A 25,537-nucleotide genomic window follows, 5' to 3' on the forward strand; every position below is an offset into this window, starting at 1 on the left:
GTACTTGGGTCTGTTTCCACCGTTTCCACTATGGTCTGTAAGTCTGCCCATACACATACTGATGGAATCTTTCACAGGCATACGTGCTAGCCAAAAGTTCTTTCTCTATTTGGGCATAGTTAGTCTCTGCACTTTTCAAAGCTCGCGATGCACAGGCTACTGGCTGCCATCTCTCATCATGTTGCTGCAACAACACCACACCATTGCCGTAATGGGGGGCATCTGCTGAGATCCTAATGTTCTTGTGTGGATCATAATATCTGAGTACTGACTCCTCCGTTATGATGCGCTTCAGATCTTGAAAGCATCCCTCCTGCTCGTGAGATCACACCCACCCAGTCTTTTGCTCCAGGAGACATCGAAGATGTGCAGAAGGTGTAGACAGTTGTGGGATAAATTTGGCCAAATATGTGACCATTCCAAGGAATCTTCTCAGTTTCTCTTCATTTTGTTGCTGTTCCATGTTAACAATTGCTGAGGTCTTTATAGGTCTGGCCTGACGCCATCCTCAGACAGTACATCTCCAACAAAAACTGTCTAATGAAATCTAGGACCTGCCTTAGCCATGCATCATGTTCCTGTTGGCTGGAACCCCACACGATTATATCATCCATCATTGTCTCCAAGCCTGTTAAATGCTCAAAGATCATGTGAATTGTCTTGTGGTAAACTTCTGGTGCTGACACAATGCCATACGGGAGACGGAGAAACCAATATCTGCCTGCTGGTGTAATGAAGGTGCACAGTTTTGAGCTTTCCTCCTCAAGCTTCATTTGCCAAAACCCAGATGATGCATCTAGCTTACTGAACCACTTAGCTCCAGCAAACTGAGACCTAATCTCTTCTCTGGTGGGCAGTATATAATGTTCATGTTTTATGGCCCTGTTGAGAGCTCTTGGGTCAAGACAAATCCTTAAAACTCCATTTTTCCTCAGGACGACTAGAGAACTCACCCAGTCTGTTGTTTCATCAATCTTCTTTATAACATTGAGCTTCTCCATGTGAGCCAGCTCCTCTTTACATTTACCTCGCAGCGCAAATGGAACTTTTCTGCATGGATGTACCACCAGTGTCACTGTCTCATCTACACTTATTCTGTGCTCACCAGGAGACATCCAAGTCCTTCAAACATCTTTGTTCTCCTCCAAAAATGTTGGCTGTACATTTTTCTCCACAATCACCATTTGTGTCTTTAGTACGTCTCCTTTGTGTTTCAGAGTCACCAGACATATTCCCTTAACTGGAACATTCTCACCAGTGTATCCTGTCACTTTCAGTATTGCTGAGTGAATTTAGCTTTTGACTTTGAGGGTTTTGTAGTCATCCAAAGACAAAAGGTTAACTTGAGCTCCAGTGTCTATTTTAAATGGGATTATAGTTTCATTTACAGTCAGTGGTACAAGCCATTCAGCTTTATCTAGTGTGTTGGTCTGTACAGAATCAACAAGAAAGTCCTCTTTGTTCTTCAACAGTATGTACAGTATTTACATTTTGCAAAATTATTTCCACAACTATTGCAGATTTTTCCATAAGCTGGACATGACCTTGGCATGTGTACTCCTCCACATCTGCCACATTTCCTTTGTGTTTCTTTAGCTTAGCAGACTGTTTTGTGTGCTGCTCCTCTCTTTTAATTGCATGCACAACAGCGCCATCCCTGTGCAGTTCCTTAGCTTGTGCATGAGTAATTTCAGCAGCTCTACACATATTGACAGCTTTATCCAGTGTCAGTGCTGGTTCTCGTTAACAATCTTTCCCTGAGAGCACTGTCGGGAATTCCACAGCCTATTCTGTCTCTCTCACTAGTGAATCTCTTAAATGTCTGAATTCACAGCTCTTACTGAAAGTGTGCAGTTCAGTGAGGTACTGGTCAAAACTTACTGCTTGTTTTTGGTCAGCAGAGAAAAACTTGTCTCTCTCAAATGTGACATTCTTACGTGGCACAAAATATTCCTCACAAACTCTTTAGTGTACACCAGTCCCGTATTCTGACACCATCTTATGTTTGTACAAATAAAACAGGAGCTTCAGCATTAACACAACTTTTATTAATAACCACTTTTAGCACAATTCAGTACCGCAGGCTGCTTATATCTCTGGTGTTCCCTCGTCTAACGTCCGGTAGGGAAACAAGCAAACTGGAACTCATAATACGTTATCAGGCATAACATCACTCTCATTAAATAAATAAAAGTAGGGCTACATTTCAAAATAAGAGAAAACAAATAATATTTTATTTAATATAAAGTTTATATAAAGTGCTTAACTTTCCTTTTAATATCTCAGTGAGAGATCTGAGCTCTAGCTTGGCTTGGGTTAGGGTTAAACCTGGGCTTGCGTTAGGATTTAAACCTGGGCTTGGGTTAGGGTTAAACCTGGGCGAGGGTTAGGGTTAAACCTGGGCGTGGGTTAGGGATAAACCTGGGCTTGGGTTAGGGTTAGGGTTAAACCTGGGCATGGGTTAGGGTTAAACCTGGGCTTGGGTTAGGGTTAAACCTGGGCGAGGGTTAGGGATAAAACCTGGGTGTGGGTTAGGGTTAAACCTGGACTTGGGTTAGGTTTAGGGTTAAACCTGGACTTGGGTTACGGTTAGGGTTAAACCTGGGCTTGAATGGAGTCAGGGCCACTCTCATACACATGTGGAGCTGCTCATTAGTGACCCTTGAACCATATTTAGTTTGGATTATGTTCATTGTAGAGAAACCTGCCTCACAGTTGTATGTAGAGCCAAACATGGTCCGGATGTATAGGGCTACTGTCCTCAGACCTGGGAAAGCTGTCTCAGGAACACTGTCTCCGATTTGAGTGGATATGTTTGTTTAAAACCTTTATGTTTTGTCTCATAATGGTGTTTCACATTGTCACTTTTAATAAGTGCCCCAGTTTCTGTACATATGAGACACACTGGTTTAGTGGGAAGTTTGAAGTGTGAACAGAAATGAGTCTCACTCGTCTGTTCCTCTCCCTTTCTCCTTCTCACTCGTCTATTTCTCTCCCTTTCTCCTTCTCACTCGTCTGTTTCTTTCCCTTTCTCCGTCTCACTCGTCTGTTTCTCTCCCTTTCTCCGTCTCACTCGTCTGTTTCTCTCCCTTTCTCCGTCTCACTCGTCACTTGATTGCTCTGTGTGTTTCCACTACCACTATTGTAAAGATACAAAAGCTGCGCCAGTTAAAATAGAAGCGCTTCGTCAAGTTTTAAATCAGAACCTTTTGTTTGGGCTGTAGGTCCGGATCCGTATTGGGCAGCTTCTGGGTCCGGACCCGGACCACGGTCTGTCGGTTGGTGACCTATGGTCTAAAATGTAGGTCATGCTAATGTGGTCATGTGGTGTTTCTCTCTCACAGCTGATGGACATGACACTTGAGGCCACATCCTCCCTGGCACAAGTGCTTTTGGGCCTCACAATGCTGGGTGATAATGCTATTCCATCACATTTCAGTAGTGAGGACTTTATGAGATTCTTCACTGATAAAATCGAAAGTATCAGGAATAAAATAGGTGACGCCCAACATATGAGAGCAACCAGTGACACAATCTCACCTAAGGCTTTACACAGCTTTACAAGTACAGGACAGGAAGAGTTAGATAAACTTATTACTACAGCTAAATCAACAACATGTTCACTAGACCCCATCCCAACTAAATTACTGAAAGAAGTGTTACATAAAGCTGGTGAGCCTCTTCTTAATATCATTAACTCCTCGTTATCTTTAGGTTACGTCCCGAAGTCTTTTAAGTTGGCAGTTATTAGGCCACTCATCAAAAAACCTAACTTAAACCCTAATGAACTATCAAATTACAGACCTATCTCACACCTCCCGTTTATGTCTAAAATACTTGAAAAGGTTGTGTCTGTTCAACTGAGCTCCTTCTTACAGGAGAGCAATATCCTTGAAGAGTTTCAGTCAGGTTTCAGGCCCCATCATAGCACAGAAACTGCACTTGTTAAAGTTACAAACGACTTGTTCTTAGCTTCGGACCAAGACTGTATGTCACTATTAGTTCTACTTGACCTTAGTGCTGCATTCGACACTATAGATCACAACATTCTTCTAGATCGCTTACAATATTACACAGGTATTCATGGTCAGGCTTTAAGCTGGTTTAGATCCTATCTGTCTGACCGATACCATTTTGTAGAATTAAATGGTGAATCCTCCAGTTTACTACCAGTTAATTATGGGGTCCCTCAAGGATCAGTTCTAGGACCTCTGCTTTTCTCTATATACATGCTTCCATTAGGGAACATTATTAGAAGACATGGGATTAGTTTCCATTGTTATGCTGATGACACACAGTTATATATCTCATCAAAACCAGATGAAATAGCCACAGTGTCCAAATTAACTCGGTGCCTTAGAGAGATAAAAGACTGGATGAGCTGCAACTTTCTATTGTTAAACTCCGATAAGACTGAAATACTACTCATAGGTCCAAAAACCAGTGCACATAAACTCTCACAACTTAACTCCCATTTAGAGGGATGTACTATTACAAGTAGCTCGACAGTGAAAGACCTCGGTGTTATACTAGACAGTAACTTGTCTTTTAAAAATCATATCGCCCATACTACCAAAACAGCCTTCTTCCACCTTAGAAACATTGCCAAGCTGAGAACCATCCTGTCTGTATCTGATGCTGAGAAGCTAGTTCATGCGTTCATGACCTCTAGACTGGACTATTGTAATGCATTACTAGGTGGTTGTCCTGCATCTTTAATAAATAGGTTACAGTTAGTCCAAAATGCAGCTGCCAGAGTTCTCACTAGGACAAGAAAGTATGACCATATAACCCCAATTTTATCATCTCTACACTGGCTACCTGTTAGGTATAGAATTGACTACAAACTGCTGCTACTTACGTACAAGGCTCTTAATGGTTTAGCTCCCATGTATCTAACTAGTCTGCTAACACGTTACAATCCTTCACGCTCTCTGAGATCACAAAACTCAGGGCTTTTGGTAGTTCCCAGAATATCTAAGTCTACTAAAGGTGGTAGAGCATTTTCTTATTTAGCTCCCAAACTTTGGAATAGTCTTCCTGATAGTGTTCGGGGCTCAGACACACTTTCCCAGTTTAAATGTAGATTAAAAACTCATCTCTTCAGTCAGGCGTACACATAATACATCCCATAATATCATGCACCAGTACATCAGACCAGCACATTTTTATGAACGGCAGATATGTTAATCCCTTTCCACTGCTTTTTGTACCCATCTCGAGGCATCCAGACACTGTACCAGCTCCCATCGTCCTCTGTGGGACGAAGCCTTTGGACATCCACTGAGCCGAGGCCGACTCTAAGAATCCTGAGACATCTCCAGTTAGACTCTGTGGTACTCAGAAGATCAGAAGTCCTTAAACCTCACACCAATACACCATTTGTTTGACTGTATATTACAATCACACCCCCAGTGTCACCCATATGAGGATGGGTTCCCCCTTGAGTCCGGTTCCTCTCAAGGTTTCTTCCTTTACCAATTTAAGGGAGTTTTTCCTTGCCACTGCTGCCTGAGTCATCTCAGACTTGCTCATAGGGGAATAAATACATACACACTGTGAACTATATACATCTAATAATAATCTAGAATTTTTATTCTGTTAATTCTTATTTCTTTTATTATTCGTTATTTCCTTTATCATTAATTATGTCTACCTTCTGCTTTATGTTTATGTTCTGTAAAGCTGCTTTGAGACAATGTCTATTGTAAAAAGCGCTATACAAATAAACTTGAATTGAATTGAATTGAAATTGAATTGATAATTCATTGGCCTGGCTTGTGTGGCAGATATTCTGGAGGTCCTCTTGCTGTTTTTCCTTCGCTTCATCTGTGAGTATTGCAGCATTATTGCTTTTTCAGCCATAAAGGTGTATATATAGAAACCTACAAGCTTTCCTGATATGTTCTGTCTGTTAATGTTTTCAGAAGGAACTTTCTTATTTCTTATCCCCTATCAGTGTGGAAAACACCAAGAAGCCAAAGGAGGACTACAATTATCAACAGGGCTTCTTGGTCTGCGTCACCATACACATGGTGTTGAGGGTGGTGATCATCATCGCCCTGGTCAGTGCACAACATTGTCAGGTTCAATATGAGAAGAATAGCAACATATGTTTGGTTATATGTTATAAATGAGTTAATGCTTTTAGCCATGGTTTAAATCAGACTTCCATTTTAGGATTAGATTTTAGAAAATCCGATCTACTAAATTGCCTAAAAAGGTGTTTTTGTTTAAAAGTATTTTTAAAATGGACTTCTGCTTCAAATGTACATACAGATACAAATATGAATATGCTGATTCAGGTACCAACACAGACATAAATGAAGACATGAGACACAGAAGACATGTTTTTCAGATTTACCAACACAAAAAGAACAGATGACAGTGTGTTCCAGTCAGTTGTGTTCCAGTCTTTAAATAAGCTTCAGACTTTTTCAAGGTAAATTATTTCTTTGTCCTTTTTGAGTTGGCAGATTTGCCGTGTGCAACAATGAACAATTTAACTATTAAAACAATTAAAATAAACAGAACACAAACATGTCTTCTGTGTCTCATGTCTTCATTTATGTCGGTGTTGGTACCTGAATCAGCATATTCATAATATTCTAAGGACATTAACTCTTTTATAACATATAACTGTTAAAAAGTCTGAAGCTGAAGACTCTTGTTTTAATAGTTAAGTTGTTCATTGTTTACTTCTGTTTGTTGTTATTATTATTCAGGTGCAGCAGGATGGATGTCCTGTGTGGCAAAAGGGTGGATAATTATTTTTTTTATGTTTTTTGTTAATTGTTTAATTGTTTGTTTTATGTTTTGTATTTATTAAAAATTTTTTGTGTATATATATTTGTTTTAAAAATATACACAAGTTAGATGGTCATTTTAATTAATTTTTTTTATGTTTGTTTATTGGAATTTTAATTGTTTTGTTCTGATTTTATTTGTATGTGTATGTATATTTCTTTTAAAAATACACAAGTTGAATGGTTTGTTGTGTGTTTGTTAAAAATATACACAAGTTCACTTTATGGTTTGTTGTGCGTTCGGGCTTCTTATTCTACTGGGTCACGGGGAACCTGGAGTCTATTACAGGGTACAAGGCAGGGTAGACACTGGACACAATGCCAGTCTATTGCACACACTTTTACTACAGACAATGTAGAGATGCCAATCAGCATATAATTCCTGTCTTTGGACTGAAGGAGGAAACCAGAGAACCCTGTGGAAACCCTTAAACCCCCAAGGTGTGAGGCTGATGTTGTGTGTTCACTGCTGTGTGTGTGCACTTTGGATGGGTTAAATGCAGAGAACAAATTCTGAGTATGGGTCACTGTACTTAGCCGTATGTCACGTCAATTAATGATGTGCTAACCACCGAGCCACCATGCCTCCTTTTACTTCAGTCCACATTCAAGCTGTTTAAGCAACACAAGAACTCTGAAGTAAACCTACACCATTGTGTTTGTATTTTTGCACTGATTCTACAAGACTAGTAATCGGTGTTATATAAAGTAGTAGGAATCAATACTTGAGTAAAAGTACAAGTATCGTACTAGAAAAAGACTTTGGTAAGTGAAAGTCACCTTTTATAATATTACTCAAGTAAAAGTATCTGATATTTACTGTACTTAAGTATCAAAAGTCATTTTCTGATATTTAATGTTCTTAAGTATTTGAAGTAAAAGTACAATTTCAGTCATTTTCGGTAGGTATAAGAGACACTTCATCCTGTAGGAAGAATCTTTCATTCCAATGTACAGAAACATTTCTTGTAAATACAGCTACAGGTGTATAACGTTATCTTCTTCATTGTCGGGGTGGTGGTCCTCCAGTAGGGGCTTCCATGGCGGTTTTAGTTGTGCTTCCTCCTCCTTTGGCAACATTACGCTGAAATACAGCGTGCGGAGCTGCGTGATGCGATCTAGGAGCAGTGATTCGCCAAACCTCCCTTATGCACCCGCTTCAAATGTTCTCCTACTATTGAATGGATGTTATTCACTGGTTAATGGGACCATCGATATGGTCCAGTGGGGGGGATGTTGTGGTTACTGGCTGTTATCATTTATCAAATGGTTATTCAATGATACAACTACAAGAGAAGACTCCAGATCCACTCAGAGGAATCCAGTTCACCGATGACTGGACGTCGACTGGATAACGCGGCAGCGTTGGGGTATTTCCTGGTTAATCGTTTCAGGTAAGACCAATTAAATGATCAAACAGAGCATTTAAACTGTTATTAATTAACCAATAAGTGAAAACAATACAGAAAAAGTGTTTTAAGGTGGCATGGCATGAGTGATGACATGAGATAACCGTGTTAAAATGGTGTTTGTAAACGTTATATATTACGTTATTAGCCCTTTATATACATGAGCATTAACTTTATAAGCATGTTTTGAGTGCCTGTGGCCTGGTATTAAATAAGAACTGTGTTGAAATGGTGAACGTTATATATTATGTTATTAGTTATCATCATACTCATTATTAGCCGTTATTAGTGTTTGTAAATGGTGTTTACTTTACGATACATGTGTGAGCATTAACGTTACTGTAACAAGTGGATTGTTAGTTTAACTGTCATGTTCCCAAGGGGACAGGTTTGAGTGACGCACAGACAGAGAACTAGGTTCTGGCACGTGTAATGTTGTTATGCACATGTGATCAATAAAGTATGCAATGATACTGCTTTAATCGTCCATTCTGTAGAGTTTGATAAAACAGAACAGAATGAAACAGTTACTAGTATGTTTTACATGTCAGAACAGAAAATGTGTTTTAAAGTTTCGTGACATGAGATACTAGTATTTAGGCTGGACTTATTCAGGCTGGAAGACCAGCTGACCCACCAGCTTGACCAGCTTTGCCAGTCTGGGAGCACCAGCCCACCATCACCTGCTGTTTTATTTATTTATTCGATTATTTCAGCATTAACGCTACTAACTACCATGTTTTACATGTCTGAAGCCAATGAGGAAATTTAGTTTAGTACTAAAATGCAAAGTTAGCCTGTAAAAATTATGTTTTCCACACTGTAAGACAATAAGGCTGATTGCTTATATTGTTTATTTGCTCTTTGTCTCTTCACTGAAGTTACATCATACTCATTTTGAGTGAAATGTTTAAACCCAAGACGTATTTTACGGCTGCTTGGTATTTTACTGGAATGTAAAATAAAGTTATGTGGGTTTGAACAAAGCTGCATTTGATCCCACATGAGGAACCTTAGGATATAATAATGTTAAGTTCAATCAGACTGCTGCTCTACTAGTACACCTGTAGATTGTGAGTGTTAGCTTAATGCTTACAATTACATGCAAAAGACGAACACTTTATTTCTAAAAGATTATAGACTTTGGTGTCTGTGTGTGAGCAGTGATTTAGGCTAACAAACATTTATTACTGTCCTCAACATTGAACTTGGGAAATAAAACCCAAAGGTACAGGTCTGCCTGTCTGTCTTGCTTATCTGTCTGTTTATGTACACAAAAAAAAAAAAAAAAAAAAAATGACCAGACCTTTCTTAGCTTTGTTTCCGGACATTTCGTTTATTTCAAAAAACAGAATATTCTGTAGATTTATAGTACATTCTCCGTAACCTTTAGGGACACTTCAATCTGCCTATGAAACACATCAATGGTGACAATCGATGACAAAGCTTCATGCCTTGTGACATCCCATCATGCTTCATCCCATCATGCATTGTGACATAACAAAATGGTGCAACTTTCTTACTATTTACTGTCACCATAGTTGATATTTGTAGCCAAAGTGTTGGTGTCTTTGAAGCAAAAAAAAAAAAACCTAGCACATTACAGCAGTCTTATTCAATACAGTGTCATTTAGCATAGAGCATCACTTTTATATGCTTTATCTCTATCATTTCATGTTTAAATAATAGGCAGCATAACATATAAACAATCGATCTTAGATGACATGATAGTTTTTCCTCTTCCATCAAACAATGAGCAAGTGGACTTAATAAAATATTGCTAAAAGAGTAAAGGTCAAGAGCCAAATGCCTAACTAAAAGAACCAGTAATCACCAGCATGGTGACTTCAAATGAATCCAAAATAAACACCAAATAGAGATTTAATGTGATAAATTTGGTGGAAAATATCCATTTGAAAGAGATTTGTCTACTAAATAATGTGTGGATGCTGGAATAGTTGAACACTTGTATCTCGTTCTGACAGCAGTTGTTTAGAAGTTAATCTTATCATCCATGTGTAGAAAATAACTCTGCAATCAAGTTGTCATTTTTGGCTTCAAACAGAGATGGTGATAGAGAGGCAAAGATTGCAGCTTTTAATCAGCTTTTAGTCACAGAAGTGTGAGAAAAGTAGGAACTTGATGGAAAACGCTTGAATGATGACCTCGTGTAAAGGCCACCTTGCTGACTCCTCAGGGGTTATTGCACCCACAATTCAATGCATTATTAACAATATGCATAAAACGGCTGTAAAACATTTACATTTAAATTTACATTTACAGCATTTGGCAGACACCCTTATCCAGAGCGACGTACATAAGTGCTTAAATCTCTAACACTGAATACATTAATGCTGGTTCACTAGGTTACATACTTAAGATACCATGAGTTTAAAACATTTGTTCAAAGTTACAATGAAAAAGTGTCAAAGGTTTTTTTTTTTGGTTTTTTTTTAAATACAAAGGATAAGGAAAGAAGTGCTAGTTGAAGTGCTTCCTGAATAAGTAGGTCTTCAACCGCCGCTTGAAAATAGCCAGTGAACAGAAAACAGAAACAGAACAGAAAACAGAAATACGGAAAATTCCTTTATATTTATACGGGACTTATACTTATACAGTACCTTTACCTAACTTGTTGGTCTTGTTTTACAGCATCAGTTTCCAACGGGGTTGACCAAAAGTACAAGATCATCTTTGGTAAGTTAGTCTTATTACGTACATGATCTAGGTCTATGTTAAACAATCCAAAATGATGTTTTGGGCCAAGCTGTTTAGAGAGAAGGCCCGTTCATAAATCTGTCCAGTGCAAGTTTCTCTCTGTTTATGTTTTAGGTGTTTGAAGATGGCCCAGAGAGGTACAGTAAGTCTTACAATTCCTAATCTAGAGGCATTAGGCGAGTGTGTCTGAGAATGATGGAGGTAAGGGAAATCTGAGGTGATTATTAATAAAAATTAAGTTAGTGAGGTAACATAAATCTGAGGCGATTATTAATATAAACTAAATTAGTGAGGTAACGTAATTCTGAGGTGATTAATAATATTAACTAAGTTAGTGAGGTAAGGTAAAGCTGAGGCGATTATTAATTTAAAAGAAGTTAGTGAGATAATGTAAATCTGAGGCGATTATTGATATAAACTAAGTTAATGAGGTAATGTAAGTCTGAGGCGATTATTAATATAAACTAAGTTAGTGAGTCAAGGTAAAACTGAGGAGATTATTGATATAAACTAATTTAGTGAGGTATTGATATAAACTAAGTTAGTGAGGTAACGTAAATCTGAGGCGATTATTAATATAAATTAAGTTAGTGAGGTAACGTAAATCTGAGGCGATTATTAATATAAACTAAATTAGTGAGGTAACTTAATTCTTAGGTGGTTAATAATATAAACTAAGTTAGTAAGGTAACGTAAATCTGAGCAATTATTAATGGAAACTAAGTTAGTGAGGTAATGTAAGTCTGAGGCGATTATTAATATCAACTAATGTAGTGAGGTATTGATATAAACTAAGTTAGTGAGGTAACGTAAATCTGAGGCGATTATTAATATAAACTAAATTAGTGAGGTAACATAAATCTGAGGCGTTAATTAATATAACCAAAGTTAGAGAGAACGTAAATCTGAGGCGATTATTAATATAAACTAGGTTAGTGAGATAACATAAATCTGAGGCGATTATTGATATAAACTAAATTACTGAGGTAACGTAATTCTGAGGTGATTAATAATATAACCTAAGTTAGTGAGATAAGGTAAATCTGAGGCGATTATTAATAGAAACTATGTCAGTGAGGTAACGTAAATCTGAGGGGATTATTAATATAAACTAAGTTAGTGAGGCAAGGTAAAACTGAGGCGATTAATAATATAAACTAAGTTAGTAAGGTAACGTAAATCTGAGGTGATTATTAATATAACAAGTTAGTGAGGTAATGTAAATATAAGGCGATTATTAATATAAACTAAGTTAGTGAGGTAACGTAAATCTGAGGTCATAATTAATATAACCTAAGTAGGTGAGATAAGGTAAATCTGAGGCGATTATTAATATAAACTAAGTCAGTGAGGTAAGGTAAATCTGAGGCGATTATTAATTTAAAAGAAGTTAGTGAGAACATAAATCTGAGGAGATTATCAGTATAAACTAAGTTAGTTAAGTAATGTAAATCTGAGGTGATTATTGATATAAACTAAGTTAGTGAGGTAAGGTAAATCTGAGGCAATTATTAATATAAATTAAGTTAGTAAGGTAACGTAAATCTGAGGCGATTATTAATATTAACTAAATTAGTGCGGTAACGTAAATCTGATGTGATTATTAATATAACCTAAGTTACTAAGGTAATGTAAATCTGAGGTGTTATTATTATAAACTAAGTTAGTGAGGTAATGTAATTCTGAGGCAATTATTAATATAAACTAAGTTAGTGAGATAACATACATCTGAGGCGATTATCACTATAAATTAAGTTAGTGAGGTAACGCAATTATGAGGCAATTATTAATATAAACTAAGTTAGTGCGGTAACGTAAATCTGATGTGATTATTAATATAACCTAAGTTACTAAGGTAACGTAAATCTGAGGTGTTATTATTATAAACTAAGTTAGTGAGGTAATGTAATTCTGAGGCAATTATTAATATAAAATAACAGTGAGGTAAGGTAAATCTGAGGCGATTATTAATATAAACTAAGTTAGTGAAGTAACGTAAATCTGAGGCAATTATTAATATAAACTAAGTTAGTGAGATAAATTAAATCTGACGTGATTATGAATACAAACCAAGTTAGTGAGGTAAGTTAAATCTAAGGCGATAATTAAAACAAACTAAATTAGTGAGGTAACGTAAATCAGAGGCGTTTATTAACATAAACTAACTTAGTGCGGCAAGGTAAATCTGAGGCGATTATTGATTTAAAAGAAGTGTGTGAGATAACGTAAGTCTGAGGCGATTAATGATATAAACTAAGTTAGCGAGGTAAGGTAAATCTGAGGCAATTAATATAAACTAAGTTAGTGAGGTAACGTAAATCTTAGGCAATTATTAATATAAACTAAGTTAGTGAGATAAATTAAATCGGACGTGATTATGAATACAAACTAAGTTAGTGAGAAACTCGGTGGTTAGCACATCATTAATTGACGTGACATACGGCTAAGTACAGTGACCCATACTCAGAATTTGTTCTCTGCATTTAACCCATCCAAAGTGCACACACACAGCAGTGAACACACAACATCAGCCTCACACCTTGGGGGTTTAAGGGTTTCCACAGGGTTCTCTGGTTTCCTCCTTCAGTCCAAAGACAGGAATTATATGCTGATTGGCATCTCTACATTGTCTGTAGTAAAAGTGTGTGCAATAGACTGACATTGTGTCCAGTGTCTACCCTGCCTTGTACCCTGTAATAGACTCCAGGTTCCCCGTGATCCAGTAAATAAGAAGCCAAACACACAACAAACCATAAAGTGAACTTGTGTATATTTTAAACAAACAAACACACAACAAACCATCCAACTTGTGTATTTTAAAAACAAATATATATATATACACATACAGAACAAAACAATTAAAATTACTATAAACAAACATCAAAAAAATTAATTAAAAGGACCATCTAATTAAAACAAATATATATATATATATATATATATATATATATATATATATATATATATATATACACACACACAAAAACAATTAAAATAAATACAAAGCATGAAATGAACAATTAAAATAAACAACAACAAACATAAAAAAAAAAAAATTACCCACCCTTGTTCCGCACAGTTTCATTTTAGGATTAGATTTTAGAAAATCCGATCTACTAAAAGTATTTACTTCTGCTTCCAATGTACATACAGATACAAATATGAATATGAAAAGCAGCTATAGATTCAGGTACCAACACCGACATAAATGAAGACATGAGACACAGAAGACATGTTTGTGTTCTGTTTATTTTAATTGGTTTAATAGTTAAATTGTTCGTTGTTGCACACGGCAAATCTGCCAACTCAAAAAGGACAAAGAAATAATTGACCTTGAAAAAGTCTAAAGCTTATTTAAAGACTGGAACACAACTGACTGGAACACATTGTCATCTGTCCTTTTTGTGTTGGTAAATCTGAAAAACATGTCTTCTGTGTCTCATGTCTTCATTTATGTCTGTGTTGGTACCTGAATCTATAGCTGTTTACTGCTCCACATATTAATATTTGTATCTGTATGTACATTTGAAGCAGAAGTCCATTTTGAACATACTTTTAAACAAAAACACCTTTTTAGGCAATTTTAGGATTTTCTAAAATCTAATCCTAAAATGGAAATCTGATTTAAACCATGGCTAAGGACATTAACTCATTTATAACATATAACCAAACATATGTTGCTATTCTTCTCATATTGAACCTGTCAATGTTGTACACTGACCAGGGCGATGATCACCACCCTCAACACCATGTGTATGGTGACGCAGCCCAAGAAGGCCCTGTTGATAATTGTAGTCCTCCTTTGGCTTCTTGGTGTTTTCCACACTAATACGGGATAAGAAATAAGAAAGTTCCTTCTGAAAACATCAACAGACAGAACATATCTGGAAAGCTTGTAGGTTTCTATATATATACCTTTATGGCTGAAAAAGCAATAATGCTGCAATACTCACAGATGTAGCCAAGGAAAAACAGCAAAAGGAACTCCAGAACAACAGCCAGGCCAATGATTGCGACACTGCCGCCACACTTCTCCTCCTTGGCGATGTGGCTGATCTTATCGCCCAACATTGTGAGGCCCAAAAGCACTTGTGCCATCGAGGATGTGGCTTCAAGTGTTTATGTCCATCAGCTGTGAGACAGAAGCACCACATGACCACATTAGCATGACATACATTTTAGACCATTTTACTAACAGACAGACCGCGGTCCATGTCCGGACCCAGAAGCTGCCCAGTACGGACCCGGACCTACAGCCCAAACAAAAGGTTATGATTTAAAACTTGTCGAAGCGCTTCTATTTTAACCAGTGCAGGTTTTGCTATATTTACAGTAGTGGTAGTGGAAACGCACAGAGCAATCAAGTGACGAGTGAGATGGAGAAAGGGAGAGAAAGAGACGAGTGAGACGGAGAAAGGGAAAGAAACAGACGAGTGAGACGGAGAAAGGGAGAGAAACAGACGAGTGAGAAGGAGAAAGGGAGAGAAACAGACGAGTGAGACGGAGAAAGGGAGAGAAACAGATGAGTGAGAGGGAGAAAGGGAGAGAAATAGACGAGCGAGACGGAGAAAGGGAGAGAAACAGATGAGTGAGACATTTCTGTTCACACTTCCCACTTCACACTAAACCAGTGTCTCATATGTACAGAAACTGGGGCACTTATTAAAAGTGACAATGTGAAACACCATTATGAGACAAAACATAAAGATTTTGAACAAACATATGCACTCAAATCTGAAGACAGCGTCCCTGAGACAGCTTTCCCAGGTCTGAGGACAGGCCCTATACATCCTGACCATGTTTGGCTCTACATACAATTGTGAGGCAGCTGTCTCTACAATGAACATAATCCAAACTAAATATGGTTCAAGGGTCACTAATGAGCAGCTCCACATGTGTATGAGAGTGGCCCTGACTCCATTCAAGCCCAGGTGTAAACCTAACCCTAACCCAAAATTCATATTATATATTTTATATATTTTATATATTTTCTCTCGTCGACCTGGTGCAGAATAGAGAACTAGATATTCTTGGCTTGGGGGAGTCTGTGGACAACCTGGTGCTCCATTTGGCCAACATGGCGCTGAATTTCACCAGTCTGCAGCTGCATCGCACAGTAAGTCTGTCTTACAGAATTGCTTTAGAAGTCTGTCCATGAATAAACTGATGAACAACTAGTGAGAATTGGACAGTTTACCTTTTAAATTCACGTGCATTTGTTTTTACTCTCTTGTCGACCCACCACAGGATATATTCGACCTGGCGATGTTGGTGGTCTACCGGGCACAATACATCGTGTTCTTGTGGCGTGTAGGCCCAGGATTTTCTGACAACCAGCAGCGTGAAGTGCGTCTTTATTTGTGCAGAAGTGCTTCAAATGTACATACAGATACAAATATGAATATGGTAACGAGCTGGTAACGAGCCGGGCACAAGCAACTATTGCATTGATTCGTCAGTATGACCCCATGTGGAATGCCTCCGAGGTGCTCGAACTGAGTGGGGTCCAGAGAGACCACCTGAACCGCGAAGTGGGTCTTTATTTGTGCAGACGTATAGAAATTTGTATGTAAATTATATATTTTCTATACATTTTATTTTTTCATCAGCTAAAGAGATTATTGTAAAACATGGTGTAGCTGTTTGGAAGACTGGTGTCTGCACTGGTTTTATATTCACACTTCTGGGTTCAACAACTTTCTAATTTAATGTGCAATAAAGTCATTTTTGACTAATAGACGTATGATTTTAATGTAACAGTGTAAATACTCACTAAAATGTGTTTTTTTTTACAAAATCATATGTAAATAAAGTAGATTACTGTATTTATGTTGTAATTTTAGTTTTGGATGAAAAAAATATTTTGTTCCTGTTTATTTAAAGGCTTTTATGCCAAATGTCCTGCGGCGTGACTGTAACATAAATGAGACATGAAATATAAACAGCTATAAAATAAACCAGCAACAATTGGAATTATTTTATAAGAGCTTATGGCATTATTTTACAAATAATAACTTAATAAAAAAAGGTTTTTACATACAAAAAAATAAACAGGAATATTTACAACAAGCAACATTCTGTACCATAAATGCCGTCCTGTGGCGTGACGTGGAAGTCACATGGTGTGACATCACTTTAAATGCAACTAAATGCCTTAATTAATTTCATTCGATTTTTATCATGATGTAGCTTTTAAAGCACTGCATAATTTAACTATCACAAAAAAATAAACTGCAGTAAGACTCTCATTTTACAAAATATTTCTATGCGAGTGAGTGAGAAAAGAAGGTGCAAGTAAGGAGTGGAACTGAAAAACAGTAAAAGGCTTCTTAAACTTTAACATATGTGATTTGCAGTTGAAATCAGTAATATCTGTATATTTTCTCTTTACTGTAGTGTGGTGTCACACCGCAGGACATTTTACCTCTGTCGCTGAGAAAAAGGCTTAGAAAATAGCATAAAGAAAGGGAAATTCTATAAAACAGCAACAGTGACACCAACTTCAGCCTTTGAACATTATAATTTCATATATTTTGTTTGAAAAATATATATTTTGTTTGTCACATAGAAAAAAAACCTACTGTTTCACCTCTATTTCTGAAGTGCCCTAATTCATTTCCAGCCGTTGTGGAAACCGATAAACTGATCTCTTCTCCTTGAACATGACCAAACAGGATAGCAGTTGGCATGTCGTTTTTGTCCAGCAGATGGCAGTGTCTTTCCTTAGTTCCAGTCTTCAGTTTCCCCTCATAAATTTCAGCTGAGGGGAACTCACAGATACTCTTATGCTATAAGCCACAAAAGAGGTTTTGGCCTTATTTCTGTACTGTCTGTGAAAACACCAGCAGGACCCGCAGCCTTGCGGATGTTTACCCGTCGGAAGGATCGGGTTACATCAGAGACGGAGAGCGCACTCACATATTAACAGTAGCTGGTTTGTTCCCTTTGAAGTCTGTGATGATGTTGATGCCCTGCCACATGCTTCTTACATCGTTGGAGTTGAAATGTTCTTCAACTTTATTTTTATATTGTCTTTTTGCGGCTTTGATGGTTTTTTGATGGTTAGCATGTTAGCTTGTTAGCATTAAGTTTGATCAAAACTAATAACTATTCAGCGTAGGCTCTGATTTGGACACGTGTTGTACTTGACTATCAGCCTAGTTGAGATTTTATAGTCTGATATTTTTTTTAGATTTCTTCAACATTTAGTTTCATTGTAGGTCAAGGTTCTCATGCACCGTTTTTAAAAGATCAGATTATTGGTTTAAATTCTCCATAATCTGATTTTATTGATCACTGCAGCACAAAGAATAAACAATACGGTGATTTTAAGTTTAAAAAGTAGCAGTGCATATCATTTAAAAACAGTCGAAAGTAGAAATTTTAGTGCTGATTGTTACATGACATTCATTGATTACATTTTAAATAATAATAATGTTTGTAACTTGATGGGCAAAAAGGGTTAGAAGAATACAATGTCTTCCGTCAGACAAAATGCATACACCCATTGTCTCTAGCGCTCAGCCTGCTAACTCAGGATACGGCCAGCAGGCCGCTTCCTCGGTCCGCTAACTCAGGATACGGCCAGCAGGCCACTTCCTCAGTCCGCTAACTCAGGATACGGCCAGCAGGCCGCTTCCTCAGTCCACTAACTCTGGATACGGCCAGCAGGCCGCTTCCTCAGTCCGCTAACTCTGGATATGGCCAGCAGGCCGCTTTGGCCCCTCAGAGGTACTGCAGAGATGCCATGGCAGCGCAGGACCTTCTGTTTATGATGGAGGTCCCTGTGTTGCACAGATGGTGTTCAGTGTCTGTTTAGTTAACAGTGGAGAAGTTTCTGATCTCTCCTTCCCTGCTTCTAGATACAGCAGCAGCACTCGGTCCGCCTACACCCAGGGTGGATACCAGGCCCAGCGGTCGGCCTACAGTGGGCAGCAGCAGGCTGCCTACCCTCAAGACCCACCCCAACAGCCTCCATCTACTGCCTACCCTCATGTCCCACCCCAACAGCCTCCATCTACCGCCTACCCTCGTGTCCCACCCCAACAGCCTCCATCTACCGCCTACCCTCGTGTCCCACCCCAACAGCCTCCATCTACCGCCTACCCTCGTGTCCCACCCCAACAGCCTCCATCTACCGCCTACCCTCAAGTCCCACCCCAACAGCCTCCAACTACCTCCTACCCTCAAGTCCCACCCCAACAGCCTCCATCTCAAGTCCCACCCTAACAGCCCACCCCAACAGCCTCCATCTCAAGAGCCACCCCAACAGCCTCCATCTCAAGTCCCACCCCAACAGCCTCCCTCTACCGCCTACCCTCCTCCCAACGGATCCTACTCCCACTCTCAGTACAGCCAGCCTGGAGCTTCTCAGAGCAACTACGACCAGTCTGGACCCTATGGTGAGGTTCACTGCTCCCACACTCTGGGTCACAAACAACACTCGGCTTCATGATCCAGATATCGGACCAGTTATAAAACATTTTAATTTTTTATATTAGATGTGTGTAGTATCTGGTGTAGTAATCATAGATCTGCTGCTACCTCATACAGGTGGTTACAATCAGGGTGGTGTGAGCAGAGGGATTCGTGGTAGACCTCGAGGTCGTGGCCCGATGGATTGTGGCATGGGGTAAGTTCTGACACTCGTAACTATTTCATGTTATCTGTTTCTCCCCAACAGGCTAACCAGAGCTGGGCTGTGCTGCTTCATCAGACAAACACGCATGGTGGTGTAGATGCTTTCTACCTGCAGACAGCTTTATATTCAGCTCTGACCCCTTGTTTCTATCCCACCTCCTGTTAAAACAGACCTCGTCAGAAGTATGTAAAAGGAAGTATGGAATAGTGGGACAAAAGGAAGACATCTCTTCCACATACAGGAGATTGTGGGAATTGAGAGGAAAAGATTGGGAAATAGAAAGAAGGATGTCGTCATCACGGGATTAAGATTTGGACATACTGCACTAAACCATAATCTCTTTAGAATAGGAAAGCGTGAATGTGAGAAATGTGGGGAATTGGAAATATTGAGGCACATACAGTACTAGATAAGTGTCCTGCATGTGAAAGGGACAGATTTCAGTTATTTCAAGAATTAGGGTGGATAGGAGTGGACAATATCTCTCTAAAGGTACTGCTGGGAAGCGAGAATGGGCGATCGAGAACTCAAGAATTGTTATTTAAATATCTAAAAGACACCGGAACGATATTTTTATTTTGAGCTCTAGCTGGGCTTGGGTTAGGGTTAACCCTAGGCTTTGGTTAGGGTTAAAGCTGGGTTAGGGTTAAACCTGGGCTTGGGTTAGGGTTAAACCTGGGCTTTGGTTAGGGTTAAACCTGGGTTAGGGTTAGGGTTAAACCTGGGCTTGGGGTTAGGGTTAAACCTCGGTTAGGGTTAAACCTAGGCTTTGGTTAGGGTTAAACCTGGGTTAGGGTTAAACCTGGGTTAGGGTTAAACCTGGGCTTGGGTTAGGGTTAGGTTTAAACCTGGGCTTGAATGGAGTCAGGGCCGCTCCCATACACATGTGGAGCTGCTCATTAGTGACCCTGGAACCATATTTAATTTGGATTATGTTCATTGTAGAGAAAGCTGCCTCACAGTTGTATGTAGAGCCAAACATGGTCAGGATGTATAGGGCTACTGTCCTCAGACCTGGGAAAGCTGTCTCAGGGACGCTGTCTTCAGATTTGAGTGGATATGTTTGTTCAAAACCTTTGTTTTGTCTCATAATGGTGTTTCACATTGTCACTTTTAATAAGTGCCCCAGTTTCTGTACATATGAGACACACTGGTGAAGTGGGAAGTGGGAACTGTGAAGAGAAATGAGTCTCACTCGTCTGTTTCTCTCCCTTTCTCCTTCTCCCTGTCTCCTTCTCCCTTGTCTGTTTCTCTCCCTTTCTCAGTCTCACTCGTCTGTTTCTCTCCCTTTCTCAGTCTCACTCGTCTGTTTCTCTCCCTTTCTCAGTCTCACTCGTCTGTTTCTCTCCCTTTCTCCTTCTCACTCGTCTGTTTCTCTCCCTTTCTCCTTCTCACTCGTCTGTTTCTCTCCCTTTCTCCTTCTCACTCGTCTGTCTCTCTCCCTTTCTCCGTCTCACTCGTCTGTTTATCTCCCTTTCTCCGTCTCACTCGTCTGTTTCTCTCCCTTTCTCCTTCTCACTCGTCCCTTGATTGCTCTGTGTGTTTTCACTACCACTACTGTAAAGATACAAAAGCTGCGCTGGTTAAAATAGAAGCACTTCGTCAAGTTTTAAATCAGAACCTTTTGTTTTGGCTGTAGGTCTGGGTCCGTATTGGGCAGCTTCTGGGTCCGGGTCCGGACCGCGGTCTGTCTGTTACTGACCTATGGTCTAAAATGTAGGTCATGCTAATGTGGTCATGTGGTGTTTCTCTCTCACAGCGGATGGATATGTACACGCTTGAGACCACAACCTCCGTGGCACAAGTGGTGTTGGGCCTCACAATGTTGGGCGACAACATCGGCCACATCGCCAGTGAGGAGAAGTGTGGCGACAGTGTCGCAGTCATCAACGTGGCCGCGGTGGTGATTATACTTGAGGTCCAGTTGATCCTGTTCCTTGTTGGCTACATCTGTGAGTATTGCAGCATTATTGCTTTTTCAGCCATAAAGGTGTATATATAGAAACCTACAAGCTTTCCAGATATGTTCTGTCTGTTAATGTTTTCAGAAGGAACATCTGATTAATGGACTTGCTTTCTTTCTTTTTTCTTATCCCCTCTTACAGATCTGAACAATGGAAGTCAGATGCAGCGACACACCGCACGCATTTTATTTGAGTTGTTTTTGATTTTCTTTTGTTGGTTTTATTTTTGTTGTAAAAAGATTTTTTTTAGTTTTCTTATGATTATTGTTTGTTTTTAAGGTTAAACAGCTGTTCAGTCTGATTAATTCACAGACTCTTGTCTTAATTGTTCATTGTTTACTTTTTAGTTTAAGTTCAAATTAATAACTAATTTTAACAATTTTTTATTTTGTACGGTGACTTTGAGTGTTCAGAAGGAACATCTGATTTATGGACTTTCTTTCTTTTTCTTATTTTGGTTAAAATTAAAAAATATTTTGTTATTGTTCGTTTTTTTTTTTTTAAATAAAAAAAGTTTACCTTGTACATCAGTCTTCTTCCTCTCACTGTTACTTATGTTTTTTTTTGTTTGTATATTAAGTATTGCTCTGCATGTTTTAATTAAAGTTTATTGTTCTGTATGTGATGCAACAAGGTTTTGAGTTATGAGTTGTGTTAATTGTTTAATTCTGTTTTAACTATTAAATTTAAATTAATAAAAATATTTTAAAAAGTTGGAGTTAAACTGTGAATCTCTTAGAAATTGTAGTTCCAGCCTGAAGAAACATTGCACTATGTGCTAGTCATTTATACACCTGACTTTTGAACACGTCCCTGTCAACATCTGTCACGTGTACAACAACATGTTCATGTGATGCAACAAGTTCTCACTCAGATTCCTGAGAAGAAATGTTTACCTTCAGTAACTCCTCCTGGTGACTCAGTCTTCATCTTGTTCTCCTCCTCCAGCTGAGTGATGATCTCCTGATGCATCTGCTGTTTCTCCTCACCTTCAGACAGATTGACCTGAGGGAACAACACATACATTTACACACTTTTAAATACTGACTTCATTACTCAGGAGAACAGTCTAAAATCTGAAAAGGACAAAATGTTCTAAAACGTGAAGAAACGAGCAGGTTTAGCAGTCGTAGTTTAGTGAGAAGAAATGTTTACCTTCAGTAACTCCTTCTGGTCAATCACAGTCCTCTTCCTCTCATTGTTCTCTTCCTCCAGGTGAGTGATGGACTCATTGTTCTCAGCCTGGAGGACACACACACACATATACACACGTACACAAACACATATACACACACACATATACACACACGTACACAAGCACATATACACACACACACATATACACACACGTATACAAACACATAAACACACATGTTCACACTCATAAGGATAGCTTAAAAATAGGAGGAAACGAGTATACACACACACACACACACATATATACACACACATACTGTATACACACATATACACACACACGCACACATACACACACATACTGTATACACACACATACACCCACACATACACAAGCACACACATACGCACACATGTATACACATTTACACACACATATACACAAACAAGCACAAACACACGCGCACACACAAACTCATACACACGCACACACACATATACACACACATACACCATACACACACATACACCATACACACACACGCATATACACACACATACATATACACATACACATGCATACACACGCACACACATACATACACACACATACACACACATACACAAAATTAGCCATGTATTTTTGAGAAGAAATTTGTAACTCCTCCACATGTGCAAGAGTCTTCATCATCTCCTCCTTCTCTTCTTGGAGGATTCTGTGAGCCTCTCGCTCTCACCCTACTAAAACACACACATGGGGCAAGAGAGGTTTAAACCTGAGGGCAAATGACACAAAAAGGAGACATTTAGTGTATTATTTTTTGTTTTGTGTGTGTATACGTGTGTGTGTGTGTGTGTGTGTGTGTGTGTGTGTGTGTGTGTGTGTGTGTGTGTGTGTATACATGTGTGTGTACAAGAGTCATGTATAAATCTGTTTTGGTGTTTGTTTAACATTCCGCTTCAGCACACAAACCATATCCTCAGCACACAATCAAGCAGAAATAACGACAAGGTTCCATGTTTTTTTGCTAGTCTAATGTGAACTGAAGTAGGATCATCCCTGCAGAGATTCCAGCAGTAATTAACAAGCAGGGACAGACTCCATTTCCCTTGGTGTCTTTTCTCCATGCCTGTGATCTCCTGGTGGAATCTCTCCCCATGCTCATCACTCACTGCCCCACACCATTGGGACTGCAAAAGACACTTGTGAGGTACAAATGTAACCTCCTCACACATGTAGTAGAAGTTATCTGCATTGTTTCAAGGCATCTTGGTTTCTGAGGGAAAATATCACACAAATGTTCCTTGGAAATGTTACCAAATGTACCTGACTGATGTGTAGCTATGGCCAAGACAAATGTCCACTGCAATAAAAGACCAATAAATTACAGTTAGGTCATAATCTTTCATCTCAAAGTGAGTAGAAATGTATAAACTTTCATATGGTACCATTTTCATCCTTCTACCATACTTTGTCGAGAATTTACAAGGCATCATGTTCATCATATTACAGTTAGTACATTTTATCTCTGAATTTGATCATTTCCCAAAATTTGTCAAGCAGTGTTACCTTTAATATGAGGTCAAATTCCACATCCTAGTTAAACACCATTGCCACAGCAAAGTTACCATTAAAGCACCATAAAATTAGTGTGGCTTTTTCAGTATCTATAAAAAATAAACAGGACATTTGGACAGATTGTGTTTTAAATGTCACTCATATATCCACTCATATGAATAATAATAACTCATAATCATTCCTAAAAGCAATATTGCAATCACAATTGGACAACGATTAGTCACGGCCAAAACACAGCTTTTCTCATATTCTGATGTTCAGTATAGCCGCATTTGCTTTTGCAATATTTATCAAATAAATGTTTACGGTCACCTTAATATCAGATCCGTATCCGGTTCGTCCCTAAACTAAAGGTTACCTAAAGTGAAGGTTATTATAAAACCAAAGAGGGAATTTATTAGAAATGGAATATTTAAAAATCACATATGGGTTTGATGGTCAGGTGTCCTCAAATATTTGCCCATTTTGTGTGTTTAAACTAGTTGCCGATGTGATTTGTAGCAACATGAAAGCGATTTCATTTCCTGCTACAGTTCCTGCAAAAGGTGCAAAGTATTCACCTCTCTCCTTTGTGTAAAAACTGCACATGACTATCAAAGGTCAGTCTGAAAGTTAGTACTGAACACTGAGACTGTGCTTGGTTCACTTACGTAGCAACAAGAGGGCTGCATCAAAGCTTACCATACATCATTTAGAGATCACCACAAGTATCATCACCCACACTACATGTGGCAGACACCTTTATCCAGAGAAATGGTTTTATCTCATCTTTATACAGTTGAGGGTTAAGTGCCTTACTAAAAGGACAAGCAATAGACACTTGGTGGACCTGGGATTCAAACCCACAACCTTCCAGTCATGGCCCACTATCTTAACCACTAAACTACCACATGCACATCAGCCTAGAAGGTAAAGGTGTTCTGTTTTTATAGCTTGTTTCCATATAAATCAGTATCTTGTACATTCAACCTGCTCAAGTAATTTAATATACTTACTAACTGCTAAATAATGCATACTGTGTGCACTCAATACTCAATGCAATTGTTATGATCTGTATGTTTCTAAGAATAACCAGTGAAGTCAAGAAGCTTTTATTGTCATTCCAACCACATATACTTAGCTGACAGTAAATATCAGATCAGAATCCGTATCAGAATCACATCGTGAACAGAAACAGCGTTTCTCCAGGACCATCGTGCTACATAAAACAACACAGAGCAACATAGAGCTGAGGACTGAAACCTAAGTTGTCCTAGCTACATAAAGTGCATAGTGTACACTTA

The 25,537-nt window shown here is 38.6% G+C and overlaps 2 protein-coding genes and 1 long non-coding RNA gene across 5 annotated transcripts in view; 2 read left to right on the forward strand and 1 right to left on the reverse strand.

The window, feature by feature from the left end:
• The window catches only part of LOC113651658, a 187,773-nt gene that overhangs the window by 124,687 nt on the left and 37,549 nt on the right, over positions 1-25,537 (reverse strand). The window lies entirely within an intron of this gene.
• Positions 7,741-12,871, forward strand: LOC125141506. The gene is made up of 3 exons (XR_007140909.1): positions 7,741-8,200; positions 10,868-10,912; positions 11,048-12,871. It is a non-coding gene; the product is annotated as an uncharacterized LOC125141506 (long non-coding RNA).
• LOC125141368 (extensin-like) lies at positions 15,855-22,314 on the forward strand. 2 transcript variants are annotated; one of them, XR_007140730.1, is made up of 6 exons: positions 15,855-16,049; positions 16,181-16,279; positions 18,796-19,335; positions 19,487-19,565; positions 21,334-21,526; positions 21,680-22,314. XR_007140730.1 is itself a non-coding variant. In XM_047814529.1 (4 exons), exons 1-4 carry the CDS (start codon positions 16,011-16,013, stop codon positions 19,508-19,510), a joined length of 702 nt encoding a protein of 233 aa, XP_047670485.1. In that variant the 5' UTR covers positions 15,855-16,010; the 3' UTR covers positions 19,511-19,792. The 2 variants fall into 2 exon arrangements, 1 of the variants encoding a protein (XP_047670485.1); XM_047814529.1 differs by lacking the exons at positions 21,334-21,526; positions 21,680-22,314 and having other exon boundaries at positions 19,487-19,792.

The sequence above is a fragment of the Tachysurus fulvidraco genome, chromosome 1, assembly GCF_022655615.1.
Source record: "Tachysurus fulvidraco isolate hzauxx_2018 chromosome 1, HZAU_PFXX_2.0, whole genome shotgun sequence".
Lineage (NCBI taxonomy): Eukaryota > Metazoa > Chordata > Actinopteri > Siluriformes > Bagridae > Tachysurus > Tachysurus fulvidraco.